The sequence below is a fragment of the Scomber scombrus genome, chromosome 8 (assembly GCF_963691925.1).
Source record: "Scomber scombrus chromosome 8, fScoSco1.1, whole genome shotgun sequence".
Lineage (NCBI taxonomy): Eukaryota > Metazoa > Chordata > Actinopteri > Scombriformes > Scombridae > Scomber > Scomber scombrus.
This window is the reverse complement of record NC_084977.1, coordinates 22,749,458-22,777,284: the sequence shown is the minus strand read 5'-3', so window position 1 is coordinate 22,777,284 and position 27,827 is coordinate 22,749,458. Positions and strand designations below refer to the sequence as shown.

General features: G+C 39.3%; 2 protein-coding genes across 2 annotated transcripts in view; one reads left to right on the top strand and one right to left on the bottom strand.

Annotated features, from left to right (window-relative positions):
• ano8b (anoctamin 8b) overlaps positions 1–16,090 on the top strand; it is a 40,555-nt gene extending 24,465 nt beyond the window's left edge. Inside the window, exons 4-19 of the mRNA XM_062424736.1 lie at positions 2,436–2,574; positions 2,660–2,756; positions 2,999–3,115; positions 3,231–3,358; positions 3,853–4,014; positions 4,097–4,249; positions 4,521–4,647; positions 4,895–4,950; positions 5,072–5,146; positions 7,877–8,124; positions 8,402–8,561; positions 8,753–9,160; positions 9,683–9,874; positions 10,199–10,330; positions 11,404–11,514; positions 11,971–16,090. Coding sequence (XP_062280720.1) covers positions 2,436–2,574; positions 2,660–2,756; positions 2,999–3,115; positions 3,231–3,358; positions 3,853–4,014; positions 4,097–4,249; positions 4,521–4,647; positions 4,895–4,950; positions 5,072–5,146; positions 7,877–8,124; positions 8,402–8,561; positions 8,753–9,160; positions 9,683–9,874; positions 10,199–10,330; positions 11,404–11,514; positions 11,971–12,711 — 3,046 coding nt within the window. The 3' untranslated portion in view covers positions 12,712–16,090. The remainder of the gene's footprint in view (positions 1–2,435; positions 2,575–2,659; positions 2,757–2,998; positions 3,116–3,230; positions 3,359–3,852; positions 4,015–4,096; positions 4,250–4,520; positions 4,648–4,894; positions 4,951–5,071; positions 5,147–7,876; positions 8,125–8,401; positions 8,562–8,752; positions 9,161–9,682; positions 9,875–10,198; positions 10,331–11,403; positions 11,515–11,970) is intronic.
• A 140-nt stretch (positions 16,091–16,230) lies between these two features.
• LOC133984661 (DET1- and DDB1-associated protein 1) lies at positions 16,231–21,750 on the bottom strand. The gene is made up of 5 exons (XM_062424103.1): positions 21,446–21,750; positions 19,612–19,692; positions 18,890–18,941; positions 18,608–18,669; positions 16,231–18,460 (listed from the first exon to the last, which is right to left on the bottom strand). The coding sequence occupies exons 1-5, from the start codon at positions 21,452–21,454 to the stop codon at positions 18,356–18,358; spliced, it is 309 nt and encodes a 102-aa protein (XP_062280087.1). The 5' UTR covers positions 21,455–21,750; the 3' UTR covers positions 16,231–18,355.
• Between the last annotated feature and the right edge of the window lie 6,077 nt (positions 21,751–27,827).

Sequence of the window (27,827 nt, the reverse complement as noted above, 5' to 3'; positions counted from 1 at the left end):
AGAAATTCTGAGAGTATGAGATAAGCAGCAGGAGCCGGTTGCACCAGCTGTTTCTAAGTTCATACTGACTAGTTTTTAAGTAGAGTTTAGTTGTTACTGAATATTTACAAGTTAGTTGAATCAACCAATTGAGCTAACTTTAGCTTGCGAATATCAGACCAGATCAAAGAGCCTAAATAAGAAATATGGTCAACATATCTGATTTGGCACTTTAAATTGCATGGAAAATATGACACAAAATGTATAAAACAGTCATACCCACAATACCAGTCAAAAGTTTGGACACATCTTCCCATTAACTAGAATGAGAAAGTGTGTCCAAACCTTTGACTAGTACTGTTTATTTTGTCTTTTGGGGGCCAGAAGTTATGTGACACTAACCCCCTTTTTAGATAGATGACTGCCTCTTATTGGACTACAGTTGTTTCTTAGCAATCGATTTAAACATTACTAAGTGCAATTGATGGTGCAACTGAATTTAGAAAATCACTTTTCTGAAACTAGCTGGTATATACTAAGAACTTTCGGCAGGACTTCACGCACAAACTTGGTGTAGCTGGTGCAATGCAGTCCCGGACAGCTTACGTTCAGTGCTGTTCTGTGTGATATTTTCAGTAAGGCTCCATCTATTGCTTTGAAAACAACTTTAGCTGGAAGCACAATTTTAATAACTAATATACTCAGTGTGACACGAATGTCCTCCTCCTCTTACCTGACACATCATCCATTATTCAGACCTCAACTCTGACCAGGCAATTTACAATATTCCACCCTGTTCTGCTGAGTTTCTACATTACGTGATAGATATTTGCTAAATTAGCATAAACCTTGCGTGCAACGCTGGTGCTCTTCCTCAGCAGTGTTCTGCTCTCTTACAAAGTTAGCTCTGTCCACGCATTGCCTTTGACTATGTCTCCAAAAGAAGACTCCTTGAATTTCGGGAGAGAGAGAGTGTGTGTAAAAGGCGATAAAGTTTTGATTAAATAAGAGAGGGGGAATCTCATTAAGATTCCTGGCAGCAGCAGGAACCGCACACCTTTTTTAAAGGCCTTGCAGTCATTGGCTTAGATTACCAAACAGTTGGTTTAAATAGATAGTGTCTTGTTTTTTTCTCTTACAAGGACCTTTAATATGATGGTGCTGCACACTAAGCAGTATTCAGTGATGATACAGAAGCTTACACCTCACATTTCTGCTGTAATCCATCATGGTGCCGAATGTACCTCACTGTGCTGCTCCTCCATGTGCCTAGAGCTGCATGATGGATGGGTGTTAAAGGCCCACCTAGGCTGTTCTCCTGTGTGTGTGTGTGTGTGTGTGTGTGTGTGTGTGTGTGTGTGTGTGTGTGTGTGTGTGTGTGTGTGTGTGTGTGTGTGTGTGTGTGTGTGTGTGTGTGTGTGTGTGTGTGTGTGTGTGTGTGTGTGTGTGTGTGTGTATGCTATATATATATACACACGTACATGTGAAAGAGAGAGGTGAGCTGTCAGCCAGTAGGGAACAGAGGGCGTGGTGTTGTATTATTACTGCGATTTCAGCACAAAGCCGCTGGGAAGGACAGAAGGAGAGGAGAAGAGGATGATGGGATAGTAGAGGAGGGGGTGGAGAAAAAACAAGAGGAGAGGACTGTGAGAGATAAAAGGATGAAGAGTAAAGGGGGAGGGAAGAGAGAGATGAGGGGAGAGTACGGACTAGAGAAAGGAGGAGAAGGGAGGAAGAGAGGATATGTGAAGGAGGGGTTGATGGGAAACCAGATGATGAAAGTGATGAGGTTAAGGCATTAGAGGAGAGTTGAGATGACTTTAACACCATGAAGGACAATACATATCTGCTAATTTTGTTGGTGGCTGTTGGGTCTCTTATTCCTGTGAAAAACTTACCAAATACAATGAAACATTTCTTACACAGCTAAAAGAGAGTTTAATTATGTACAATAGAGCCAATTATAATTTCCCAGAGCACAGTGTAACATATTCAAACCTCCATTTTCTGACCAATAAACCGTGTGAAACCAAAAGAAAATCAATTTATTATTGCAAAAAGACGCAGAAAATCCTCCTGTTTTAGAAGCTAAAAGCAGCAAATATTTGGTGTTTTTGTTTGATAAAGTAATGGCTAATTCTTTAATTGTTCTAAAACACCAACATTAAACAACTTTCAGTTTCAAGAACAATGAGCCAAGTTTATTTTTAAGGACTGACCATTTTGCACCAACACACAACATTCATACAAAAAAAACCCTCTGCTCAAGAGGAGGAGATACCAACTTCTTCAGTGATTGCAACAACAGTAGACCAGAGAACATTGCATTTATAAGGCATTGTCTGATTAACAGAAATGCTCAATTGTGAGAACAGCAACCTGCTACTGTAGAATCACAGACTGAAGTCAAATATAGGGAAGATTTTGTGTTTATAGTCTGTATGTTTGTCCTGCAGTTTGTTGCGAGGTGCTGAGGAGATGGGATTGAGGAAAGCAGTGAAGCCTGAGTTTGGAGCAGGAACTCGGAGCTTCTCCTGTGAGGAGGACTACATCTACGAGAACATTGAGAGTGAGCTGTGCTTCTTCACCTCACAGGTCGGTTTTGCACACTCACATGCAAACATGTAGACATGCTCAAAATGCATTACAGGAACTTACGCCCTCCTCTTGTTCGCTGCAGGAGAGACAGAGCATCATTAAATATTGGCTGGACAATCTACGTGCCAAACATGGGGAGGTGCTTCATAATATCAACTTCCTGGAGGGCCAGCCAATCAGTAAGCTGCTTCATTTATCAGTGTGGTTACTAGATGCTTCGATTTTTGTCTAAATTAAACAGCTTCCTTGACAGGCTTTAGAAATGATCTGGTCTAGTTTGAAATAATGAGAAGCCAAATGTGATGAATCTGATATTTTACTGCACTCAGTAGATTTATTTCTATATCTTCTCTTCTGTCTATGTTTTTCTCTTTGATCAAATTAATTTTAAAGTAACTTTAACTAATTAATACCTCTGCAGTCCCGGAGCTGAGTGCACGAGGTGTGATCCAGCAGATGTTTCCTCTCCATGAGCAGAGGATCCTGAGTCAGCTGATGAAGTCTTGGGTCCAGGCTGTTTGTGAGAAACAACCTTTAGGTCAGTAAAACAAGATACATTCATACAGTGAAACTGTACAATAATGACACAGTTTGAATCCTATACTATATATATAGACGTCTATCTAAAAATATATCTTTTATGGTGTTTACAGATGATATCTGTGACTACTTTGGGGTGAAGATTGCCATGTATTTCGCCTGGCTGGGTTTTTACACCACTTCAATGTTATATCCTGCTGTCATTGGTTTTGTGCTGTGGATGCTAACCGAGTCAGATCAGGTGAGGAGAGGAGATGCGATAGCCTAATGCATGTTTAACCAGAAGTGATCTACTGTAGGTAAAACAAACAACTTCAACCTTCCAGGGATTTTAATGACTAATGCTAAACAAATATATGAACAAATACAGTAAATACAAGTGTGTCAGCCATATAACATACAGTTTCCCCTCCACATTGACTCACACAATATAGTACAGGTTGTTTCAACTTCGCTGAAGCTATATGTCAAATAATGAGTAAAATATTCAAACTCATTCCATCAAATTGAAATATTCCACATTTCTTGTGCATCATTTAATACACAAACACATACCCAAATTCAGCACATATTTTGTATGTTTTGAAACTTTAGATTACTTGCTATAAATTAAAATGAGGCCCATTTACAGACCGGTGCTTTTTAATGGGTTGTAAATCAATAACTTGTGAAATTTGTCATTAATATGCCCTTACAGTTTAAAGTATCTACGTGTATGTGTTTGGGGTTTTTCAGACAAGCCGTGACATCTGCTGTGTGGTGTTTGCACTATTCAATGTGGTGTGGGCCACTCTGTTTCTGGAACGGTGGAAGAGGAGGGGCGCTGAGCTGGCGTACAAATGGGGGACACTGGACACGCCTTCTGAATCCCTGGAGGAACCACGACCTCAGTTTCGGGTGAGAAATACTAAAGCTCTGATTGCTTCATCTTCTTCTTCATTCCTCTTTCAGGCCCATTCATGCTCTTCTCTCTCGGCAGGGAGTCAAGCGCTGCAGTCCTATAACAGGATGTGAGGAGTTCTACTATCCTCCATGGCGGAGACGTGTGTTCAGGTGGCTGGTCAGCCTGCCCATCTGTATCCTCTGTCTCTGTTTCGTCTTCCTGTTCATGCTCATCTGTTTCGAGCTGCAGGTAAGTCAGCTGTCAGCATCTGTGTTTATGTCACCTGCTCGCATGAATATAGCAGAAATAATTCAGATGGTGAAAATCTTTAGAAAGGACAGATACAGATGGCTGTGTATAGAACCAGACTATGAGTGCAGCTTATGAATAATGCAGAATAATACAGAAAAAGAAGAGATACTCTCTTCCTAAAAATGTATTTCAAGGATACAACTCCCTGGTTGCCCTTGATGTTTTTCTAGGAGACGAAAAATGAAAATCTGTGATTGTGTCTCTACAGGAGTTTGTGATGGGGATCAAGGAAATGCCTCGGCTAGCTCGCTTCATCCCCAAAATCATGCTAGCTATCACTGTGACCGCATGTGATGAGGTGTACAGAAAAATTGCCTGCTGGCTCAATGACATGGGTAAGAGTGAAGCTGCCCAGACTGATCCAAATCATTAAGTGCAAGATGTCTCACACTGCAAACATTCACATTGGTTAATGAAATAAATGTGAAGAATAAAAAAAGATTGCTTTTATCAGAAAACATTGAATGGTCTTTATAGATATTTGATAATCTTTTGTAAACTCTATGAACAGTTTGAGTACATTACATTGTTCAAGTGCTTCAGTAGGTGCACTATATGATGATTTATATTTTCTTTCCCCAGAAAACTATAGACTCCAGAGTGCCTATGAGAAAAATCTCATCATCAAAATGGTTCTTGTGAGTGACATTTCATTTCATAACTAATCTAACTTAAACATCTGATTTACAGTCATACTTCATAAACAGTTTTTCAAATTTCTTTCTCTCGATGACGTTTTTTAATTCTTCTCTCTTGCAGTTTCAGTTTGTAAATTCTTATCTCAGCCTTTTTTACATTGGATTCTACCTCAAAGACATGGAGCGGCTGAAAGAGGTAAGACACCATCACAATCCCAACTCTAATGTTTCTCTATCACACATTAGCTTCAGCTATTATTCTGTCTACCAACATGTGTTGTTATAATGTCTCATCCTCTCTCTGCTGAAATGCATTTATTTCCATAACCGTCCTTCAACACATCCACCATTCCACCTAATCCATCCATTTGTCCATCTGTGGAAGATGCTGCTGGTGATGTCTCTGTTAAGGAGCCTACAGAGGCAGGTCTGGGTCAATGTGCTGCCTTTCCTCAACCTCAAGATCCAGATGCTTGTGGTTTCTGTTCCCTGGCTCTTCAGGGCCTTACTCAGATCCAAAGTATGACCCCTGCACATTCTCTATCTGAATGGGAGGTCAGAGGTCAATTTTTGACCAACCCCGTCATACCTTGTGTGGCATGTCATGTCAACCACGCCTTTAACTACCAATCTGCTTTGTAAAAAATATTATGGTTTGTCTCTTGATTGTCTCCGTGGTGTGTGGTGAAAGCTTGCAATTTCTCGACAACATTGAGGTTCAAAAGCCGAAGTGTAATTTCACAATGTCACCATGTGAAATATGATGATGTCTTATAATGACAGTGGCTACATATTGGACGAACAGTAAAACACTGAAGACACAGTACTCTGAGCAATAAGGATCATGTGATTACCTGGTTGGTTAAAAGCAACACAGCTTAGTAACAACTACACACCCAGTTTTAAAAAGGCAAGTGACTGTCAGAAAATAATATTTCTCCAGCCTGTCCCAGCTGGTTTAAAACTGGACATTGAGGGAAAAAAATGCTGTCTTTTAGCTTTTAGAGGGATCTGATGACGTGACTGGTTAATTATCTAGTGTTTCAGTATTTATAATTTCCATATTTCATATACTGGAGGGGACGTGAACCCCCACCCACCCACCCACCCATCCACACTACATGATGATTTTGCACCTGAGACTCAATGTGGAGTTTTTTAATAATTTGTTTCCTCTGGTGCAGTTGGTGCGTATACTTTTGTCGATACAACTCTCATCACCCAAACCTTAATTTCTCACCTTGTCAGTTTCTGTTACACTCTCAGCCTGGTGTGTCACCTCATTGAGTTTTTCATAATCTGTTAACATCAGCTGCCTTCATAGTTTTCCCATGTCTGGATCCCAACAAATAAAGTCCATCTTCTACACTTATTTGTGATAGAACATTTTACATTTTTGCCAAGTCAGTCAGCCCACAAACATAACCTTATAAGCAGTCATGACTTCTTATGTTGATTTTAATACTGTAGCACAATAAATAGATATCAAAGTTAAGAAAAACGTAGCTGGAACATTTGAAAAAAACACTGGTTTGGTCTTTTAATCATCTGAAATGAAAACCATCTGGTGTTGTCAGCCTCATTCTGCCATTGTCTGACTCTGACACATCTATTCTGACTCCTTCAGTAGGTAGCAGTGGGAGAACAGTATCTGCTTTTCTCCATTTAAGATGTCACCTTCATTGACTGAAAATAACATTATGTCTATGTCCTTGTCAGGAACTCACTGTGGTTTTGTGTTGTGCTGTAGCAAGAAACTGCAGTATATTTTTGCATCAGCATTATTTAACTTGGAAACAATTTATTTTTAAATTAAAACTAATAAAAGATAGCTTTGTGATGCTGCAATGCTTGAAAATGTTTAAACTCCGGGTTTATATTAAAGGGCTGACCAAATAGTCCCTGCACATATTTGAGTGTTAAGGATAATTCTAGTTTATTACCACTTGAATACTATTTTCATGGTTTGGGGTCATCATTTCTGTTTGTTATGATTAACATAAAGCCTGACCAGGGAAAGAAGAGAGAAAATAATGACACATTTCAGCCAGATTATCTAAACCACAGTTTTTGGAGGTGTAATTGAAAGTGACCCCACCTGAAAATATACTCACTGCACAGGGCAAAATTACCACAACAAGTTAAGTAGGTTAAAGTTGAACTAAGAAGTTGGTTGTAAATGACTGATAGTCATTTACAGTTTACCTTTTTTCTTCTTCCAAATACACACTACCTGGAGTGTTTGTTTAAAACCAGTATGACAGTCTACTAGTGTTGCTTTATCTGTCAGACTTGTTTGTGATATTGTCATGTTCCCAGATCTCAGCAACTTGACGAGTTGATTTTTACTCATATCAATGTAGCGTAAAACTATAAAAAGTTTTTTTTTTAAAACAACAAACAACTGGCATCATTCTTTAAGTTAATTGTGTCTTAAAGTGTTTGTATTTCGTGTTTGTGTGATTTGCATTTGCTCTGTAAGGTACAAGTGTACCATACTCCTCTGTCATTAGCCTCTGTGCATTTTGTGTCATTGAAAAGTGGTCTCAGTGGTCTTAAAGGGCAGATAACTGTCTGCTCTTGACACTCAAATCAGAAATGTCACAGTTAAAAAGTTTGAACCTGTATCTAAAAGTTCAGCAAAAGATCTCTGACCCATGTGATTTGCCTGTGGATAAAGTGTTCGCATAGTAGCCAAAAAATGATTGTGTTTATATTGATTTGAAGATATATACTATTACTTCCTAAGTCTGTGTGATTGTCTTGGTACTCCTCTTGCTCTCCCACCTGTCTCTACTCATTGCATTTTAAGCTGTTTGCATTTTTCCAAGATAGTGTTCATTTTTATTGTTCTGATTAGTTATTCTGTAGCAGAAACACATCAATCTTTTCATTCATTGTTACTGTTTCTCTCTGTTTGTCTCAGATGCTGGCCACTCTTCTCATTATACGCCAGTTCCTTCAAAATGTGAAGGAAGTGCTGCAGCCTTACCTGTATGAGCGCCACAAGCTGGGAGAGCTTACACTGCGAGCTGTGTGGGATCTGCTGCTCTCAGTGTTGATGAAATATGCCCGGCTGGCAGCTGGAAAAGCCCAGGCTTCTCCCACTGACCAGACCATGCCAGGACCTGGCCTGAGGGGCACCAGGCCTGGGGTGGGGCAGACAGACAGAAGGTCACACTCATTACTTACACTTTAAATGAATCAGTAAAAATAATGCTGTAAAGATACACTGACGTTAAATTAAAGAAAAGTCATTAGTCACTGTAAACAGACCAGCTTGGGCTTTAAAAGATATCCACTTTATCTGCTTGTGTCATTATCTGTGCACCGCATGCAGTTATGATTCACACCAGCTGGACACTGAGTAAATAGACCATTAGAACATCACTATGAGTGGTTAACACACACATTTTTTCTGAAGTCTGTCTCTTCCTACTACTCCTCTTAGAGAAAAGAAGTGTTTGAACGGGGGATGTGGGGTGCCTGATGAAGAAGAGGGACGTGAGAGGGACGAGGCTGACAGCGGGAGGTTCAGTGAAGGAGAGACGGAGGAGGAAAGTCTAATTGACTGCGGTTTGAAATTGAGGAAAGTCAGCTTCATAGAGAAGGTACAAAGCAGTTTAATAACATCATTAATATATGAGATGTTAATATGGTATGTATGCTTCTAATGTAGCGCTTTATTCATTTGTAGAGAAAGGTGTTATACAAATATAGTACCAACAATTAGTAGTTTTTATTTGTAGTAATAGTGTTGTTCAATGTTGCTAATGCTGTTGCTAACCATGTTGTTGTTAAGGTGGACAAAAGGCAAGCCTGCAGTGTGCCACCCATGCAGAACAGTTTCCTGGAGGAGGGGAGCCCCACTATGGTGGAAAAAGGAATGGACCCTGCTTCTGTGTTTGAGATGTGTGACGACGACGATGATAATGGCATCCATGATGTGAAAGAGTCAGGTGGGGCAGGGACAGGTGCGGCAGAAGGAATTAATGCTGCTGCTGCTGGTGCTGCTGCGGCTGCTGCCAGTGGCACCCATCTACCTTCTGGGGCTGAGAGCAGCACATCATTGCGGCACAGAAGAAGAGGCAGGAGTGTAGAGAGGGCTGAACCTAAAACGAAAAGGGATTCATGGATTGACCCCCCTGAGGAGAAAGAGAGCACCACACTCACCCAGGCTGAGATAGAGAGCTGCATGCAGACTTATGAGGTAAGAAGAACTGATAAACCAAAACAGAACCAGATTTGTTTTTAAATGATTTTCTTTAAAAATATTTCAAAGATCAGTTCACTAAAAGTACAAAAGAAATACATTTTCTTACTTAACTCTAGTGGTAGTGTGTGGTCTCCCCACTGGTAGTATTTACCCAGGTTTAGAGATATCTTTCTCTCAGAAGCTGACTGTAATTTAATTTGTAATGCCCACAAATTTCAAACTTTAAAAGATTAACAGCAACATATCTTTCAGAAACTATTCCAGGGTTGGAAAATCTTTGTTTTCATTTAATCATATTTTAACAATATTTTCTGTCAAAGAAGTAACCCTGTACACTTTGAAACAGGGCAGTGATAAATGACTATATCACAGCTCAACAACTTTTTTTGGTATTTGGTATAATTGTGTGTGTGATTTGAACCATAGAAATGCAGTCTGGTCTTCTAGCTAGTAAAAGTAGCTAGTACTGTTACTCACGTGGTAGATCTGGTGTAACAATCCACTTTGCCTCCTCAGGACACTTTCCAGGACTACCAAGAGATGTTTGTTCAGTTTGGCTACGTGGTGCTCTTCTCCTCAGCTTTTCCCCTGGCGGCCATGTGCGCACTCATCAACAACATCATTGAGATCCGCAGTGATGCCTTTAAGCTTTGCACTGGTCTGCAGAGGCCCTTTGGACTCAGAGTGGAGAGCATCGGCCAGTGGCAGGTCAGAAAGACACACTTTGCTCGTGAAGCATTTCTGTCTGAGTCCTAAATTGATTGAATTGATTGTCACCTGAAGACAGAGACAGTTAAAAACATTATGCTGACTAGATGCTGAAACACTGACTTTAAAGATTGAGTACAATGGATAATTATGTAAACAGTATAACCATTTGATAATGGCTTTAAAGTTATAAATTCAGATGAAATAACTGAACACAATTGAACTGAAATACACAGAAATCATTCTCTTATTCTACCTTATGTGTTTAGCACCACATGAAGTGTCAAGAGAATCTAAGTGGGTTTCTTTTTTACTCCTTCACAGACTGCGATGGAAGCCATGGGCCTGATTGCAATCATAGTGAACTGCTACCTGATTGGTCAGTGTGGTCAGCTGCAGCGTCTCTTCCCGTGGCTCAGCCCTGAGATGGCCATCATCTCAATCGTCATCCTCGAGGTAACGCAGCTTGTTCCTGCTAGCCAATCTGAAGGGCTTAGAGTAGTGCTTGTTCAAACTTTTTCTCTGGGCGCCAGCGTTTTCAACATCACCTTTTCTCATGACCCAGTACAAACTGTATGCTAATCAGAAAATGTGCCAGGTATTTTGCAAACAAGATAACAAACAAGTTTATTATTATATATACAGAGTATTTTCTGCCCACAGAGGAGAGATGTATGGCAGAACATACTTAAATCTCTTCAATCAATCAAACTTCATTTGTATAGCACTTTTCATACATCGTGATGTAACACAAGGTGCTTTACATAGTCAGAACACAAAAACAAACAAACAAACAAAAGGGGGAACAAATCATTAAAAATAGGAACTCATTAAAAAAAGGAACTCAGGAAAAGCTTTCATAACTCCTAAGAATCTGCAATGAGGAAACACCAGAGGTAGGATAAAAATGTAAAAAAAAATAAATAAATAAGTAAAAAAACTAAACTAAATAAATAAAATAAAATAAATACCTAATGAAAAGTGCATAACAGTAGAATGCACTGTGTTATGTGCTTGATACAAATGCTGTATGTGCTGATGCCCGATATGCACATACAGTCAGTAATCTACACGAGTTGGATCAGTCAGTTGTGCCGAAAAAAAACAACTATCTCTTATTTTATCCAAAAGAATGAAGGAAGTGCAACATGAATGCTGATGAAGCTGATCAAAAGTAGTTAATGTGGGATGGGTTCCAGCTTCTTTTGCATAAACCTGAAGAGGTAAATTGAGGCTCTCTTCATGTTTCTCCAACTACTTGTAACATATTTAGATTCTGGCTCTGTCAGCTCTGCACTCTGTGGCTGCCTATATTCGGAAAAAGGTAAACAGCCTGCAGCTCTGTCTTGGCCTGATAAAAAAGTCAGGCCTATCAGAGGGAGAATATGAAGGCACAAATGTTGTTGTGCCAGAATTAGTTCAAGTATCATATTCTTGGAGTGTATTTCTGACATTGTCTTCTATGACATTGTATTTTCATACAACTGTTTTTTGTCCAAAACTTCCTATTTCTACATGTCTATCTGCAGCATTTTGCAATCCTCCTGAAGTATATCATCCATGTGGCCATTCCCGACATTCCTACTTGGGTTCGAGAGGAGATGGCTAAACTGGATTATCAGCGCAGGGAGGCCTTTAAGGTAAGTTGTAAGACAGTGCAAGAATTGGAAAACTTTATTTGTCATGGAAAAGAGAGAAATTAAGTTTTATTCAGGCATTTTAAACAAGCCAAAGTGTGTTTTTCCTTCACCGGACCAACCTTTATTATTGTTTGTGTACTGTAATATAATAAAAATCAATAGCAGTAGCCGTCAGAGGAGACAGACTTGCTGCTGCTATCACAATGTACTGCGGCACTGCAGCATTCTTTTGGAAACAAATTGCTTGTTTTAAACTACTGGTCAAATTTTAGCAACAAGCCTTTGTATTGTAAGTTCACCAAGTTGCACTATAAGAAAAGATGTGGTGGCCTCTGCTGTACTAATGCAGGACTCTTGGTAAGGTATTTCTTTATGGGTAGCACTGCAGTATTGTAATGGTTAGCTGGGTTAGTGCTGATTCTAGTAAATACACTGAATGTTTCCTTTCCTCTGCAGAAGCATGAGCGGCACGCGCAGCAGCATTACCAGCAGCTGCAGAGGAGGAAGAGGGAGGAGGAGGAGAGGCAGAGGCAGGCGGAGCATATGGCCCGCAGGGAAAGGGAGCGGGACGACGGCAAGGGCGACTCCTCTGGGGATCACCACCACGACAAAAGTCACAGCAGCAAGTCACGCACCGGTGGTGGAGGAGCAGGGGGCGGCGGGTCAGACAAGCCCAAGAGGCCCAGCTCTCTGTTGGCCAACAATAATGTGATGAAGCTAAAACAGATCATCCCGCTCCAGAGTAAGTTCTCCTCGAGTGGTGCCCGCTCCCCTCAGTCACCCACCGGCAGTGAGCCAAAGCTACCCGGGTTCCTGAGCTTCAAATTCCTCAAGTCACCTGAGAATAAGAAGGAATGTGCTGCGACTTCGTCGGCTGCCACCGCAGGCACAAATGCCACAGCGACAGCATCATCATCATCCTCATCATCAGGTAGCAGCTCTCAGGAGCGTTCTCAGTCACCCAGCAAAGCCTTCAACCCTGGGAAACTGTTTAATTTTGGGAAATCTGAGGGGGGGACATGTGTGAATGGGGCTCCGCTGCCCAGGTCTGGGGAAGGATCATCATCACAGACGTCAGATAGACAAGCTTCCAGGTCTGATTTGAACGGCGTACCGGACGAGATCCCCTCTCCTGGAGGGGAAGGGTCCCAAAATGGACATTCAACAGACTTGGACCCGGTTGGTCCGAAAGTCTAGTAGCTCCAGATTGAACAAACTTGTCTTTGGTTACATCTAACTGAAGAAATGATGTGTTTACTGTGAGGAAAGGCCTAACCTTCCTTCTGTGCTATCACAGGCCATGTGTCGAAGTACTTGAAGCAGAGAAATGAAAAGTTGAAAATGATGAGAGGTGACTGTCGATTTGGTTTGCTTTTTCGCTGAGACAAAAAAAAAAAAAACAGGCTTCTTAAGAAAGACGTAACCCTCCTACCATGACAGGAAATACACACAAACGCACACACACACTCCCTTACACACACAAACATATGAATCCTTCCTTGTCTGCAATACATAAAGAAATGCATGAGCTGCGTTTCTAATGTTTTTAAGCCTTTAAAGCAAAGAGCTGTGTTTCTTGATTTCTTCTAGTCAGAAATTGTAAGCATCTTGGTGGCCTCCCACTAGGACGTAACAGTCTGTTGTGGAGGAAAAAGATTAAAAAAAAAAAAAAAAAAAAAAAGTATACAGTGGTATGAAAGGATCACCGATTGTACATCAAATAACTACTGAGGATGTTTTTAGCCATCACAACACAAGTGATTTATTAGATAACTGTCTCATTTTTGACTGTGAAGAATTCTTGGGCCCTTCACTTTTATATTGAAGTGGAAAAATGGAAAAGCAATATCAATCAGTGTTTTAATTATAAATAGTACTTCAATTCTTATCAATCATCACATAAACCCTCCCTTAATAAGCATCCCCGATATATCACCAGCTTTATTTTCAAAGCAGAGGTGATGATGTCTGAGCTTTGTACACTACTTCCCATCCTGTGGCAGTATCAGATCTGTTTGAAAAGAAAGTAAGAAAGTAAAGAGCTTAGTAAGTCAAGCTGTCACATACCAGTATTTTTCCCAAGAGAAAAGGCAAAAAAACAAACAAACAAAAAAATAAAAATGCAGAAGTAGATGTAGGTAATTTGGAGAAAATGGAGCATGGAAGCCTGTTGCTTGCTGTTCCCCGTCCGAGCTTGTAGACCGCCTTGTAAACACAGATGGTGCTCCATTCCACGAGCGCAGAGTTGAAGAAGATACATTTGCACTAAACCCTTACGCCCTGCATAGAAACGTATCTCTCTCTGCAGGAGAGAGGGCCGACACCAGCCTGCCTCATAACATTATGCAAAAGCTGGATTGTTCCGATTTCCTCCTTTCACACACAAAACATGCTATCTACTCACCTGTCCTGCCCTCAGCAACAAAGGGATTTTCCTAAATATTCAGATTAGGCTTCTTTTCTGTTTTGTTTTTAGGTTAAGTTGTTGTTTTTTTTATAATAGTTGCTCTTATTTCAGTTGAGCTCCGTATCTTTTTTATACGAGCCATTTGCTGCATTCCTTTAATGCAGTGCTGATGATGGGATCTCCTTTTTTAACCAAAGCGGTATTTTTCGGATTATACTGTTAACCCAAGATGTATGTGCTGTATGTTTTGTTGATCATGTACATCATGGATATACTATATATTGTTCTTTGAGTAATCAAGCCCATCATCTACCATTAACCGGTATTTCACTACTGCAGGGTCTCCAGAGGGTGGTGCCAGAGTTTAGCTGCATAGCAAATTGTGTTGTTGAACCACTTATGTTGATGTGCTATTGACTACTTGCCCATGCCATCAGTGTGTGATACAGCAAGGGGAGCAGACTGCAGTTTAAGAGGGCTTTGAAAGGAAAACGTATAAGACAGTCATTAGAAAAGGTACACATACACACTATAGGATGAGAGACGAGAACATTAACTATGCATTTCAATACCACCTCCTCTGGCAAGGATTTTGGCAATAACACTGAGTTGCAGGAGACTTATCTGTAATACTATAAGTCTAGACTAACCCCTCCACCCACGGCACCCATCAACCCTGCATTATCCCCAGTCAGACTCTATGCACCATGTTCCTGCTACAAAACCTTTTCTTTGTGTCCGCTCAGTATTCACTGTCAATGTCAGTGAATGCAGTACACTCTCAGCTCCCTCCTGTGTCATATTTAATGCAAGGAATCTCCCCTGACTCACTATTAAAATAATAATACCAATAATCTCATCCATCAACCGCTTTGTGTTCACAGAATCTGTCCCACCTGAGGTTGGTTATGACATTGACCTTTAAGTTTCTGCATTTTGCTGCTGCTTTCATGATATCTGTAACAACTTAACAAGTCTAGTGCACTTTTTCAATCACATGCATCAACAGACAAGATGGGCAAAAATATGAGATTCTATTAATTATATTAAATGCAATAAGGAAATAGACAGGAGATTAATTTGTATGGTCTCAGTATCATTTTTCTGTCAATCTATGTTCTTTTTTATACTTAGAGGTCATTGTTTATTACAAATGTAAAATGAGATGTGAAAGGCTGAGAGGAATGCAATATGATCAGTGTCTTTTGTATCATTCTCACAGGCTGGACATTGTTAAAGAGACACATGATAGAGATCAGGGCGGTATCACGTAGCTGAGCTTAGTCTCATCAAAATCTTTTTTTTCTTGCAGCATTTGGATTTCAGGGATGCAATAGAGTCCATATATCATTTAAAAGTTTGTGTAGAAACGAGAAGCCAGCGACAAAACAGGTGACTTAAATGAGAGGAGAGACGATAAGGGCATGGGCTGACATTGGTGCAACACAGTGAATCTGAGCTTAGGCCTCCATGTAGGTTCCTCCTTATTCAGGGAAAACATACAACTTCATAAAATGGAAATGGATTGACCAACTTATTACTTCTTTCATCCTTGCACTTTCGGCAGCAGCATATTGTCTTCTTCTGAATATTGTTATTATGGAGGTCTTTAAATAAGTTTTGTTTGAAGTAAATCTAAATATTGGATAGTTTTGGATATCGTAGAAAACATCTTCAAGACACATCCAGAGACAGCACCATCACTGTTTTCTCGGGCCCAGCACAGGCGTCCGTTACAGAAGGACATCAGCTCAGACAACCGAGACGCTTCATCAGCCGTCTCAAATTCACTATCAAAGCAACAGCAGTTCTTTACAAGGTTTTTGGCTCATTTAAACTTAACAAGCACCATGAAACATGTGAAATCAGTGGGATTGGACTGAATGAATTTAGCAAACGTATAGTATTCTGGATTTTAAGAGTGGACATGAACAGGTGAGATTCTCACCACAGCTACATTAAATCCTGACCCTAACCTCAGAGTTTAAGATTAGACATCTTCATGGAAGCCTCATTTACTGAACATCATATGCTCTTCCAATGTACCACTGTACAAAAAAAATCTTTTAAAGAAAAATACTGGGAAATGGGACTATTTATTTCTTTTAATTTATTTTGTCATATTTTTGTAAGACCTGAAAAATAGTTAATAAAACTATTTCAAATGCATTTCATGTGTTGTGACTCATTTGTTCCTGCAAAATCAGTTTTTTTTTCTCACTCATTTGTCTTTTAGGCCTCACAGTATCTCATAAATTCAAGAATTTTAGAAATACAATCTTCCATTTAAAGTACCACATGACAAATACCCAGTTTCAGTCCAGTTTTATTTCAGTAAAGCTAAAAAGAACAAATCTGATCTAACACACATGAGATGGGGGCAAGGCCTAGGGTGTTGTAGAACAGTCTGAGCAGAAGCTAAATGTGGCTTTACACTTCAAAAACAGACAGGCTATTTACACTGTAGGTAGGAAGATGACCACACTGTCAACCCACATTGCAGCATAGACTTACAGAAGGACAGGATGCTTTTATGTGACTCTGCTGGGCAGTGATAAGAACATTTTTTCTAAAAAAAAAAACCCAAAGCTTTATTCAGTGTTGTTCAGTATGTGACACCAATACAAACTGAATCTCAGGAACAAGGCAGGATGGCGACTGCACTTTGCTGTGCATGCTTATTGTGCATTCTATGGCTGAAATTATAATACCCCTTTGAGCCTCCTATGTTCCATTGCACCAGCTCTCACACGAAAACCACCCAGGGCTGTCACAAGTACAGGACGTACAGTACAACTACCCGGACCTGAGCTGGGAGAGGAAAAGGGTCCAAACCATGATGACAGGTTGTAAGGCCTCTAATATCTTTCACAGTCACACAAGATAGCGCCACAACCTCAAACCCCTTAAGTTTTATTACTGGTCCAGGAATATAATGCCCAGCCATGAAAAAAATCAACATGCAAGGCAAGATAAAATCCACTGGGCAATGGGGTTCTTGTCTTTACCTACACATGAGTTGTTTCTTATTGTATCTGTGGGCATGTGTTATTTTACAAAAAGGCAGACACAAAGATACTTCATTGGATAAACTAATTCTGGTACTGGCAATTATTAACACATCATAATGTATTTGTTATCCCTTTTTTCAGACATTACTATACATATTTTTCCTCACTATCTGTGCTGTTGCCAAGTTGTGCAATAAAATCCGACATTAGGATTTACAACTTCATATTTAAACTCAACTCTTTGCTTTTTTTTCTTTGCTTTTTACGCCCATTGATGACAGAACAGCTAAAATTCAGAGCCAATCCCATTTATACTAGCCTCAGTTAGCCAGAGGGTGGTGCTAGATGCAAAAATATTTCCCAGAAACACCAAGACGACATTTAGTCCTAAAAGCACAAGTTCCCGGATAGAATGGAGATATGCATATTCACCATAAACATACACGTCTAAGGGGAAATGTGGAAGAGTTGCTTCTACTTTGTGCTGTTCTTCACAGTGCATTCTTGGTTCTGTTGATTCAAACAGTGTAGAGAAATAATGCAATGTCCCCATGTGGTTGCAGAGTAGGCAGTGAAACTGAGAGGGTGGGCACTGTGGCTGGCAGGAAGCGCATTGCCATACATAAACAAGAATAGATATAATAAAATTAAAACAGTAATAAAAATGTTATCTTTGCACAAATCAGGACAGACTCTCCAGCTGACAGAAGGCTACACAAGTCATGTAACAGTATGAGAGAGGTTTTTTTAGGGTCAAGTCTGACTTTATCTGTCAAGTCCATCGCTGATCTTGAATCTATTCTGATCTATTCTTTTTTCTTTTTTTTACTATTCATTCACCTCACACACACACACACACACACAGTACAACACACAATACACACTCACAGCTCAACATTCATACAAACATATGCACATACATGAATCCACACAGGATATGGTCAATACAAATTAAAGAATCATCAGTACGGAGTCCTATCCTCGTGGCCAAAGTGTCACTGACCAACAGTGAGTTAAGGAGACAGTTCAGGAAAAAATGTTGGTGTAAAATTCTCCTAAAGCCAACTACAGCATTTATGACCATTTATCTTTACATTTTTCCATGTACATGATATTTAAGCTATAAATGACTGCTTTGTTAATGGAAATGTCCCCAATTCTCTGTGGGTGACCCTTAATTTCATGCCAGGAAAGGCATCCTGCCATGGTAGAGAATGGCCAGGAGTCGTTACTCAGGTGGGATTATCCTTTCTGTTTATATTGGCTATGCCCTGTGTGTACACACACACACACACACACACACACACACACACACACACACACACACACACACACACACACACACACACACACACACACACACACACACACACACACACACACACACACACACACACACACACACACACACACACACACACACTTATGAGTCTTCATTCATCTCTTGGCTATCTGTCCTGGCGATCTTCCTTGGGGGTGCTGGGCTGTCGCTCTCACCTTGTTCCTGTTCCCTTTTCTTTGCTGCATTCTGTTTGACACAAAGGATTATAAAGCAGTAAGTAAAATCACACACTACACAAATATGAATCATTACCATTAACTGAGACCAAGTTAAGATGGTTAACAAGTAAACACAGATTTAGAAAATTAACTCCGAAGATTTGAACATGCTCACCTTTTTGTCCCACTGCTGATGGAGGTAACGCAGGAGGATGTTGGTTTTCTCTGTTACAATAACTGTAGAGAAAACACAACCAGCATATTACTGAGAAATTAAGTTTAAAGCTGACCATCTGAGAGCACAGTCACCCAAAAAACAATGCCAGTTAAGCCTGGGTGAAGACACGTCAGTGATAAACTACAACAAAAGCCTGTGCTAGTACAGCCTTACTGTTAATGTATGGTTTTAAGTGACTATTCTCCCACAGTTTTGACCTTTGAGCCTTTTGGTACTTACTCTGTTCAGAGGGGTATTCACGTGTTGGAAGGTAAACAGAGGGTCTTCGATTCTGTAAGACAGGGCAGTAAGAGGTTACGAATTACAGTTATGCATTTGTCTTTTGTATTCTTAATGTATAAATGAATCAAGGAACAATCACAACATTTATTATGTTATTTGTCTTGATCTTGATATATATGTGCAAACATAGACCAGAGGTTTTCAAAGTGGGAGGCGGGCCCCAAACAGTTTCAGGGGAGGCTCAGTTAATGGAAGTGTAAAGATATTAGATTAGTGATCAAAAGAGAGATCACATAGAATAGCTTAAATGTGTGTGATTTGGTTAAAGACATAGTTCAGAGATACAGTAGTTTTTTTCTAACTCTCCTAGAGTCAGAAACTAATAAATGCCTTAGGACAGATTTTTAATGTATTTGGTCTAGTCTGAATTATGTCAAACAGTGATATCAGGTTATCTTGGCTCAATTGTTGAATGTCTATGGGATCAAATAACATAATAATGATCCCTTAGGCATCTAGGAATTGAGTAAAACTATACTTTATTAAGCAAGTAAACTAAGGGGGGCGTGGGGTGCCTTTTTCCAACCTTTGCCTGAAGGGAGGCCCACAGTCTCCGACATTAAAACCTCCTGTATTAGACTACTGTTAGGCATCTTTTCCAACAGTGTATTGTGATTAATGAGAGTGTGATGAAATACATATTATCACAGTCTACTTACAGATGCTTTACAAACAGAGTCTGCATGAAACCTGCTGAAGTTGCTCTTATTGTAGACAGGGAGTCCTTTCAAAAAATCCGCCTGTGGGAAGAAGGTGAGGTGATCAGTTAACCCTGCAGCTGTGGACTGCTGAATATATTTCCTTCCATCTATTACTTGACCCTAAACATTGACCTCATGCCTGTTTGTCTCCCATAGTGATTCTACTTTTAGCGTGTAGACCCATTTCAGTGGTTATTCACCTATAAAGCAACTGCAACAACAAGTGGTGGGCGAAGTATTCACCAATACAGCAATGTTAAAAATGCTCCATCACAAGAAAAAAGTCCTGTATGAAAAATCCTACTTAAGTAAAAACACATGTGCAATATAAGCAGAAACCTTTATTTTAAGTAAAAGTACAAATTTCATCCCCCTGACTTATATATTATAATATGTGACATTAGATTATTAATACTGAAGCATCAGAGTGTGTAAGCAGCATGTTACTGCTGTAGCTGCTGGAGGTGGAGCTAGTTTCAACTACTTTGTATACAGATACGTAGTCGGGCCCCACCAAAGGGTCACCAGATAAATCAGAGAGGTCATGACATGATTAATGGGAGAGGAAAGAAGAAAAAACAAAGCTCTGATACACAAATCTGTTTTTAGTTTTTAGACTTTTTCTCTAATTGATTTTCTCTTTGATTTTTGGTGAAATATTGGATCATTTGAACATTTATTTAAATGAAACCATGTGAGAAGTTTAGAGGGAAAAATCACTATTTGTTGGAGCAGTTAACAACTCATAGACATCTGAATTGTGACCCCGACTACACACTGCTTTTTGTAAAACGTCAAAAGCCAAAAAGGTTGGAAACCACTGGTGTCATCTTTAAAAATGTGTTGTATTTTAAAAAACGTGTTATATTATCCATTGTGTGAAACCTTTATCTTAGAAGTAACTAAAGCTATCAAATAAATGTAGTGGAGTAGAGAGTACAATGTTTCCCTCTGAAATGTAGTGGAGTGGAAGTATAAAGTAGCATCAAATGACTTAATGACTGTAATTGAAGATCAACTTGGTAGAGTCGCTGTATAATTTTTATTTGTATTTATTATTTTTTCTTCAAGGTTTCTTTTTAGTATTGTTTGTTTTTATATTAATGCAAGGTTTTTTTGTCTCTTTTTTTTTTTTTTTTTAACTATGATTGGTATTTACACTACTGATACTCATTTCATTATTTATTTATTGTTACTATTATTTTCTGCATGTGTTGGCCAGTCTCTCAGGGGCGGGGGCGGCATAGTAGTAGTAGTTGTTGTTGTTACAATGCATTGTATGTTATGGATAAAAACCCAATAAAAAGGTAGCTTCAAATGGAAATACTCAAGTAAAACACAATTACCTCTACCCTGAACATGAATAAATGTACGTAGTTACTTTCCACCACTGGCTACAACACATTAACATTAAAGGTATCCTGAGTTTTGCACTACATGTTAGATTAGATAGAGAGGAGGCAGGCTGTGGATGCAGGACACAGACAGCGGGGCTGGGCGTGCCTTCACACCCGGTGGACGCTAACAGGCCTGCTGCCTACCCCCATAACACTCCCGTTAACCTCCCAAACTGCAGGCGATGACATGAGATTGAATGTAACGTGACAGCAAAGTGGTGTCAAATTAGAGAGCACAAAACGAAACCGGCCTTCAGTGAATGAATATCCAGCAGGAGAGGCAGGTGTGCCGAGCAGCTACCAGGCAGCTAACTAACTCACATGATACCCCTTCAGATCGATACGACAGCTTGAGTAGACATTAGTAGCTCTGTATCGGTATGTGTAGTATGTACCTTCTCCATGGTAGTGGTTGAAATATCCAACGTCGAGCCGCCGACTTGTGACTTGGCGTCTGTTGTCGAGTGCGTTCACGGTTAGCCGCGCTAGCTTACTGAGCAGTTAGCCGACACACAGCTGTCCTGTCGGGCACCTCTTTCCAAAAGAAAACAACGACGTTCACACACAAGTTGCTGTTTCCATTGTAGATCCCGGCAGCCACTAAAACAATTATATTAACTCAAGAAAAATAGCCCATGAGCTGGTAAAGCTAGTTACACAGGACTTCCTCAGCTAGCATGATGGCTGGATGGTAGCAACGCTTCCTTAACCACGCCCCGGAAAGCGCTCATTGGCTGGTTTTTGCCCCCACGTGTTGTCCCCTTGACGAAACAGCCAATCAGTGAGCAAAACAAAGACTGACCCCTCCTTAAAATATTGAGCAGGCAGCTTCATGAAAAAAGCGTCACAGCACATTAGACAGCTTGGAGAGCAATGCTCTGAACATGTGATGTTACTGATAAATGCAATGCGGGAGAAAAACTAAATATTAATTCAAGGAGGCGACTTTAACATTTTGAGGTACCTTAATGCTACTTTTAGTTCTTTACTTGATTATTTCCATTTGATGCTACATATATACTTCCACTCCACCACACACTCTAGTACATTTCAAGGGGAAATATTGCAGTCTACTCCACTATACTTATTTGACAGCTTTAGTTCTTTCTCAGATGAAGATTTGGCACAATAAATAATATAACATGCTTCAAAATAAAACACATTGTTAAAGTTAAAGTGGTTTCCAGCCTTTTTGGCTTTTGACATCTTACAAAAAGCAGTGAGTAATTGGGGTCACATTTCAGAAGTCTATGAGTTGTTAACAACTTCACCAATTAGTGATTTTTCCCTCTAAACTTGGTTCACATGGTTTCATTTTATTAAATGTTCAACTGATGTAATATTTCACAAGATATCAAAGATAAGAGGAAAAGTCCAAAACTGAAAACATATTTGTGTAGAAGAAGTTTTTTTTTATCTTCTTTCCTCTCCCATAGATCATCTCATGACCCCTTCAATTTTTCTCTAAGGTGAGAACCACAGGACTCACCAGCTCCACCTCCAGCAGCTACAACAGTTACATGCTGCTTACACATTGATGCTTCAGTATAAATGATGTAATATATAGGCAAAATTGGACGTAGACACAATTTGGGGTATTTAATCAAATTGAATTCAATAATTATATCTTCTGGATTTGAGTTAGTTAATGAGTGATCTGTGAATGTGTGCAGGACATCCTGTGAAGAAAAGCAGCAGAAATCTCAAATGACTGAAGAGAGTCAAAGAGTCAAATCAATCAATCTTTTTTTCATATCGCACCAAATCACAACAAAAGTCATCTCAAGGCACTTTACACATAGAGCAGGTCTAGACTGCACTCTTTAATTTGAGGAAAGCCCCTGGTATTTAAAACACACAACAGTACAGAGGCATTGCCGTTTCAAGCTTTTGGTCAGATGTTACTTTAAAACATAGTTTTGAAGCTACAACAATGCCTCTGTCCTTTTTTGGGAGTGACTCTACTTTTATTTGATCTTCTTTGCTACATCAATATGTTTATTTCAGCTATCTCAAGCTACAGCATGCAGCATTATCAATATTAGTATCAATGTATCCCAACATATAGTATATAATGATTGCCCTTGAACTAACCTTAATTTGTTACTGAAGATTGATACTGTGATTGAAGAGATTTACTGAGTCTTGATGTCTGTGGTCTTCTCTCACCTCACCCTAGCACCTACCTTCACGGGCTCCTTACATATACAGTAGTTACCTAGCAACACCAGCCATGGCAACTGCAACAGCACCAGCTCCTTGTGAATGAGACAGAGTGAATATTTTTTGCTGTCGGGGAATATTTGTCCATAGTAACTTGAACATTTTGATTAAAATTCAAAATGACTAATAACTGATGGGGATTGTCTTGCTGTAATGACACAAATCAAGTAAAACTGTCAATAGGAACTTTTTCAAGCATGGGTTGAAAGTGAAACACTACACTGTCTACAATATATAGAAAAAAGAAAGTGACTTAGCTAACTTGATCTCCTCTAAACTTTTCTGTGCAGCCATAAGTTTAAACCCACAAACTCTGACAACAGAATCAGCTCCTGAAGTTAATGAAAACATCTAGACACACACACATACACACTGCATTGTGAAAGCCAAATGAAATCATTGCTGGATTCATGCATTAGCCTTAATACACCCCCTTATATATCAGTTATAATGTTGAGAGGTTTGCAGACTTTTAAAATGTTATTATTTTTTAAAGATTCTCATTTGAATAGTTCTTTAGTTAACTCATACTGAGGATATTTTAGATAAGACACAAGCTGTTCACATTTCTCTCCTTAATTTTTAAATTGCTGTAAATTAAAAAAAAAAAAAATCCTATTACACCACTGGCAGTGTTTATTATTATTTTTTTCTTGAGCATGAGCTTATCCTCCGTTTGTCTTGCGTCACAGAGCAGCAGGGGGCAGCTCTACACATCCACAAACTCAACCAGGACGTTTCAGTGGGTCGGACGCACCAACTAGTCCAGTTGATGGAGTAAAAACACCGATGACATCCGGCTAAACTCCGGCGCGTCTCCATGCGCCTTAACCAATATCCCAACATGGAACCGGAGTACCGGGACGCGCAGATATCTGGAGCCTGTGAGCAGTAAACAGATATGTTGTCATCAGGCGGATACTGGCCGCCATGTGGATGCTACCTACAGGACAAGAGATAAATTAGATTATTGGATTGACTGCAACAGATTATAGCTCCCCTTCTTCTTCGGTGCTTCATAAGAAAACTACATCAATCTGATCATATTTCACGCGGAATTTCGGAAATATAAAGGTATGGTTTTTTTTTGCTGTATTGCCATGTAGTTTTGTTTTTATTGGACTAATTTTATTTTGGTTACAGTATAATGTTTGACAACAGACAAGAAGTAGGTCGCTGCATATCATGTTGCGCTTTATTATCCAAGGTAAACAGGTTATTTAGTGTGTCTAGTGTAAAATTCTGAAATGAATCTGAACTAAAAGAGAAAGACATTCTGGCATTTGCCTCATTATGCAGCATCAGACGCCAGTGGGTGGCCTATTCACCTCGGATTGTTATTAGTGAATAGATGGTCCTTCTAATTCACGTAAAACATTAGGTAAAATATCTTTTACCGTATTCTTCTTTAATGGACAACAAAGTTATAATAGTGAGCAATGCAGGCCTCATATCATTTCCTTTTTTGAAAAGTTGTTTTTCTGTTGGCTAATATGTGTTAAATTATAGGCCCTATCTATCAGCATTACATTTTTGCTGAATGGTCACTAAAATGTCTAATTTCCGACTACTTGATTTTCACACATAATGTGTGAAATTACTCAAAATATGTTTATTTTTGAATACATTAGCATATTGACATTATAAATGATGCATCTGTCCCAACAGTCTGTGGCTAAATGCTTCAAAACAACTTTCAAACAAATTTCATTCAAAGCAGTTTCATTCATCAGTTGTGTTTGGAGCATTTGTCATCATACAAAGCAACATGCAGACAGTGATGATCTATTTCTTAAAATGTGCAGTTCAGTCATGCTGCATCTTGTCTTCTGTCCATGCAGCAGTTCTTAAGAAAGACTTATTTTCAAGATAGTAGATCACATTAGTGCTACCAACAGTGATTGTACTGTACTATACTGTAGGCTAATTGTTTTTAATCCCTGTGACAGTCTCTGGTCTTTTCTGGGCACCAGTCCCCACTGTGAATGTGTCTGACCTGCAGGGATTGTTATATAACAGCCTCCTTCAGCCACTGTCAACAGAAGTCACTTAGAGACTGCGATAAGAATCAAACTCACAGCATTTAGAGAGGATAGCAGTAATGTAAAGGTGTAATGTAAAGGCAAACACTTACAGTATGAAACACATCAGTAACACTAGGATACTACTAAAGGGTAGCTGGGTTGTGATGATGAGGTTATTGGTTAATTTCTGGGTCATCTCTGGACGAGCTTCATTAAACTGAGCTGGAATGTGAATGAGAAGCATTTCCCTCATTACCCGCTGATGAAGGTAAACAAGACAGACGACACCTGACTGCACCAGCAGCCAACAGAAATGGAATTAATTAGTCAACTAATCTCTACCATTACAGATATGGTTAAAGACAGTCGGTGTACTTCACCCATCTGGCTGAATTATGACATGCAATATGAATCAACATGTTGGCACATCATGCACGGTGCAGCCTACTCTCTCAGCCTCGATTTAGAGACGAGTGGGACGGTTATGTTGTCAGATCAGAGAACCTTTTGGTCAGTGACTTGCCAATCACAGAATTAGGTCAACAGTCTGTCTTCTGTTTTGTTCTTTTTTTCTGTTTCTATGTTTTCCTGCAAGGACTTTTCCCGATTCTAACATTTGAGGTGGATGAGGAGAACATGACTTAACACTTAAAAGGAAGGCGATTGATGGATTAGACTTTTTAGGGGTATATTTGAAATTGATATAGACCACAAAAGAAGCATTTTTGTTTGTGTCAGTGATTGCCTTTTGATGCAAGGATAATATTAGGGGTGAATGTGTCACCCTCGGTAATGTCAAAAATGGCCTGCTCAGCCTCCTCCAGTCAATAAACACACAGCACTGTACAACTCTGCTGTTTGGATAGAGGATGTGCAAGTATAAGCAGAAAGGGCACGAGAATAGCCAGCGAAGCAGGAATGCTCTTTTACATTGTGCCTATAATCCCTGGATGAAAGCAGAGGCTGATGGGTTGCAAGTATAGAAAAAGATGTTACAAAGGAGGGGAAACCATTGCTGTACAGTGTGACTGTTTCAATCGAGAGAGGAGATACACTGTAGACAGATTGTGTTGTGTGGACTTAGAAAGTATAATCTCTTCTAGTAGGGAGGGGAGCAACAGGAAGGCAGGATAATGCCACCAGCAGAGACTCGCAGACCCTGCCTGGCTGCAGTGCTGTTGCCAAGGCTGGTAATTAACTGACAATCCAACACAGATTGCATACTTTCCTTGTATTGTGAATGAGACTTGCAGATCATTTAGAAGCAAGGAGTCATTAAAACCAGTATCCTTACCTGTTGTTGTGCACATTTATCATTCCTACACATTTATTATAACATGCCAGGAGTGCTATGAAACTGTTATAATCTAACTTTATGTTATTATTTAATGCAATTTAAGAAACATGAATCCTCACTGTACCAAACTAATAAAAGTAGCATTAATTACTGTTTAGTGGCTGTTGTGAGGTTTTGACTGTCTGTGCAGCAGTGTAGCCCTGTGCAGAGTTATCACATGGCTGGCAGATTTAACTCACCGAGCTATTAGTGTCCCCGGCTATAAATACTCCCAAAGGCTACGCTGAAGGAAGACGCTGCTCAGTTACGTCTGACACAAAGTGGCAAGGGTTTAAAGTTATAGTAATTAGACGCCAGATCGTAAAGGCACAAGAACATGTTTACTTCTCAGAACGGTACATTTAACGCGTTTCTTAACAAGGTGGAAAACTGATAGATTGAAATCGGGGCAGATAACAATTCTGATAACAATATATTGACTAATGTATTTCTTTCTTTCTTTCTTCTTCTTTTTTTTTTAGTATATGCACCTGAAGTAGAGATCCAGATGAAATATTTTACACTTTGAACTTAAATGATTCTTTGCTGATATTTATTTTAACACTTTCTTTCTATCTTTCTATCTCTCTATCTCTCTATTTTCTTTCTAATATTAAAAAATGTGATACATTAGAAACATATACTATAAAGAATCATAATATATAATTGTTTCTATATAATTTTGCTTTAAGTTGCATTTGTTACATTACAAGTATTATACAAAGTTTGATATTTTTAAGAGCTGTAACAATTAATTAGTAGATCAAAAGAAAATTAAAACTTGATAAAAAGTTAATAATGAACAGAAAGAGACATGTTCAACTGGATTGTTACAACTACAAACTAACAACTTTTACCAATCGTAATAGTCTGTATAGTTAAATAGAGTAATTGCTAGTGAATAGGGTTCATTACATAACTTGTGCCTTTTTTGAACTTTATTGTGAAATAACATGTCAAACAAGGATTGACATAGAGACATGGTGACCTAGCAGACACAAAAGATAATAGACAATAGACTTAACATAAGTTAGATGGTGTGTAGAGTAACTCCTGTGCCTTTGACTTACATTACTATAATATAATGTGTGAGTGCAGGGAAGGTTTTCTTTGACCTTTTCATTCATGTTTGTATTTGTGTGCTGATAAATGTGTGTTTTTCTGTTTGAATATATTCCCTACAGACTGGCAGCC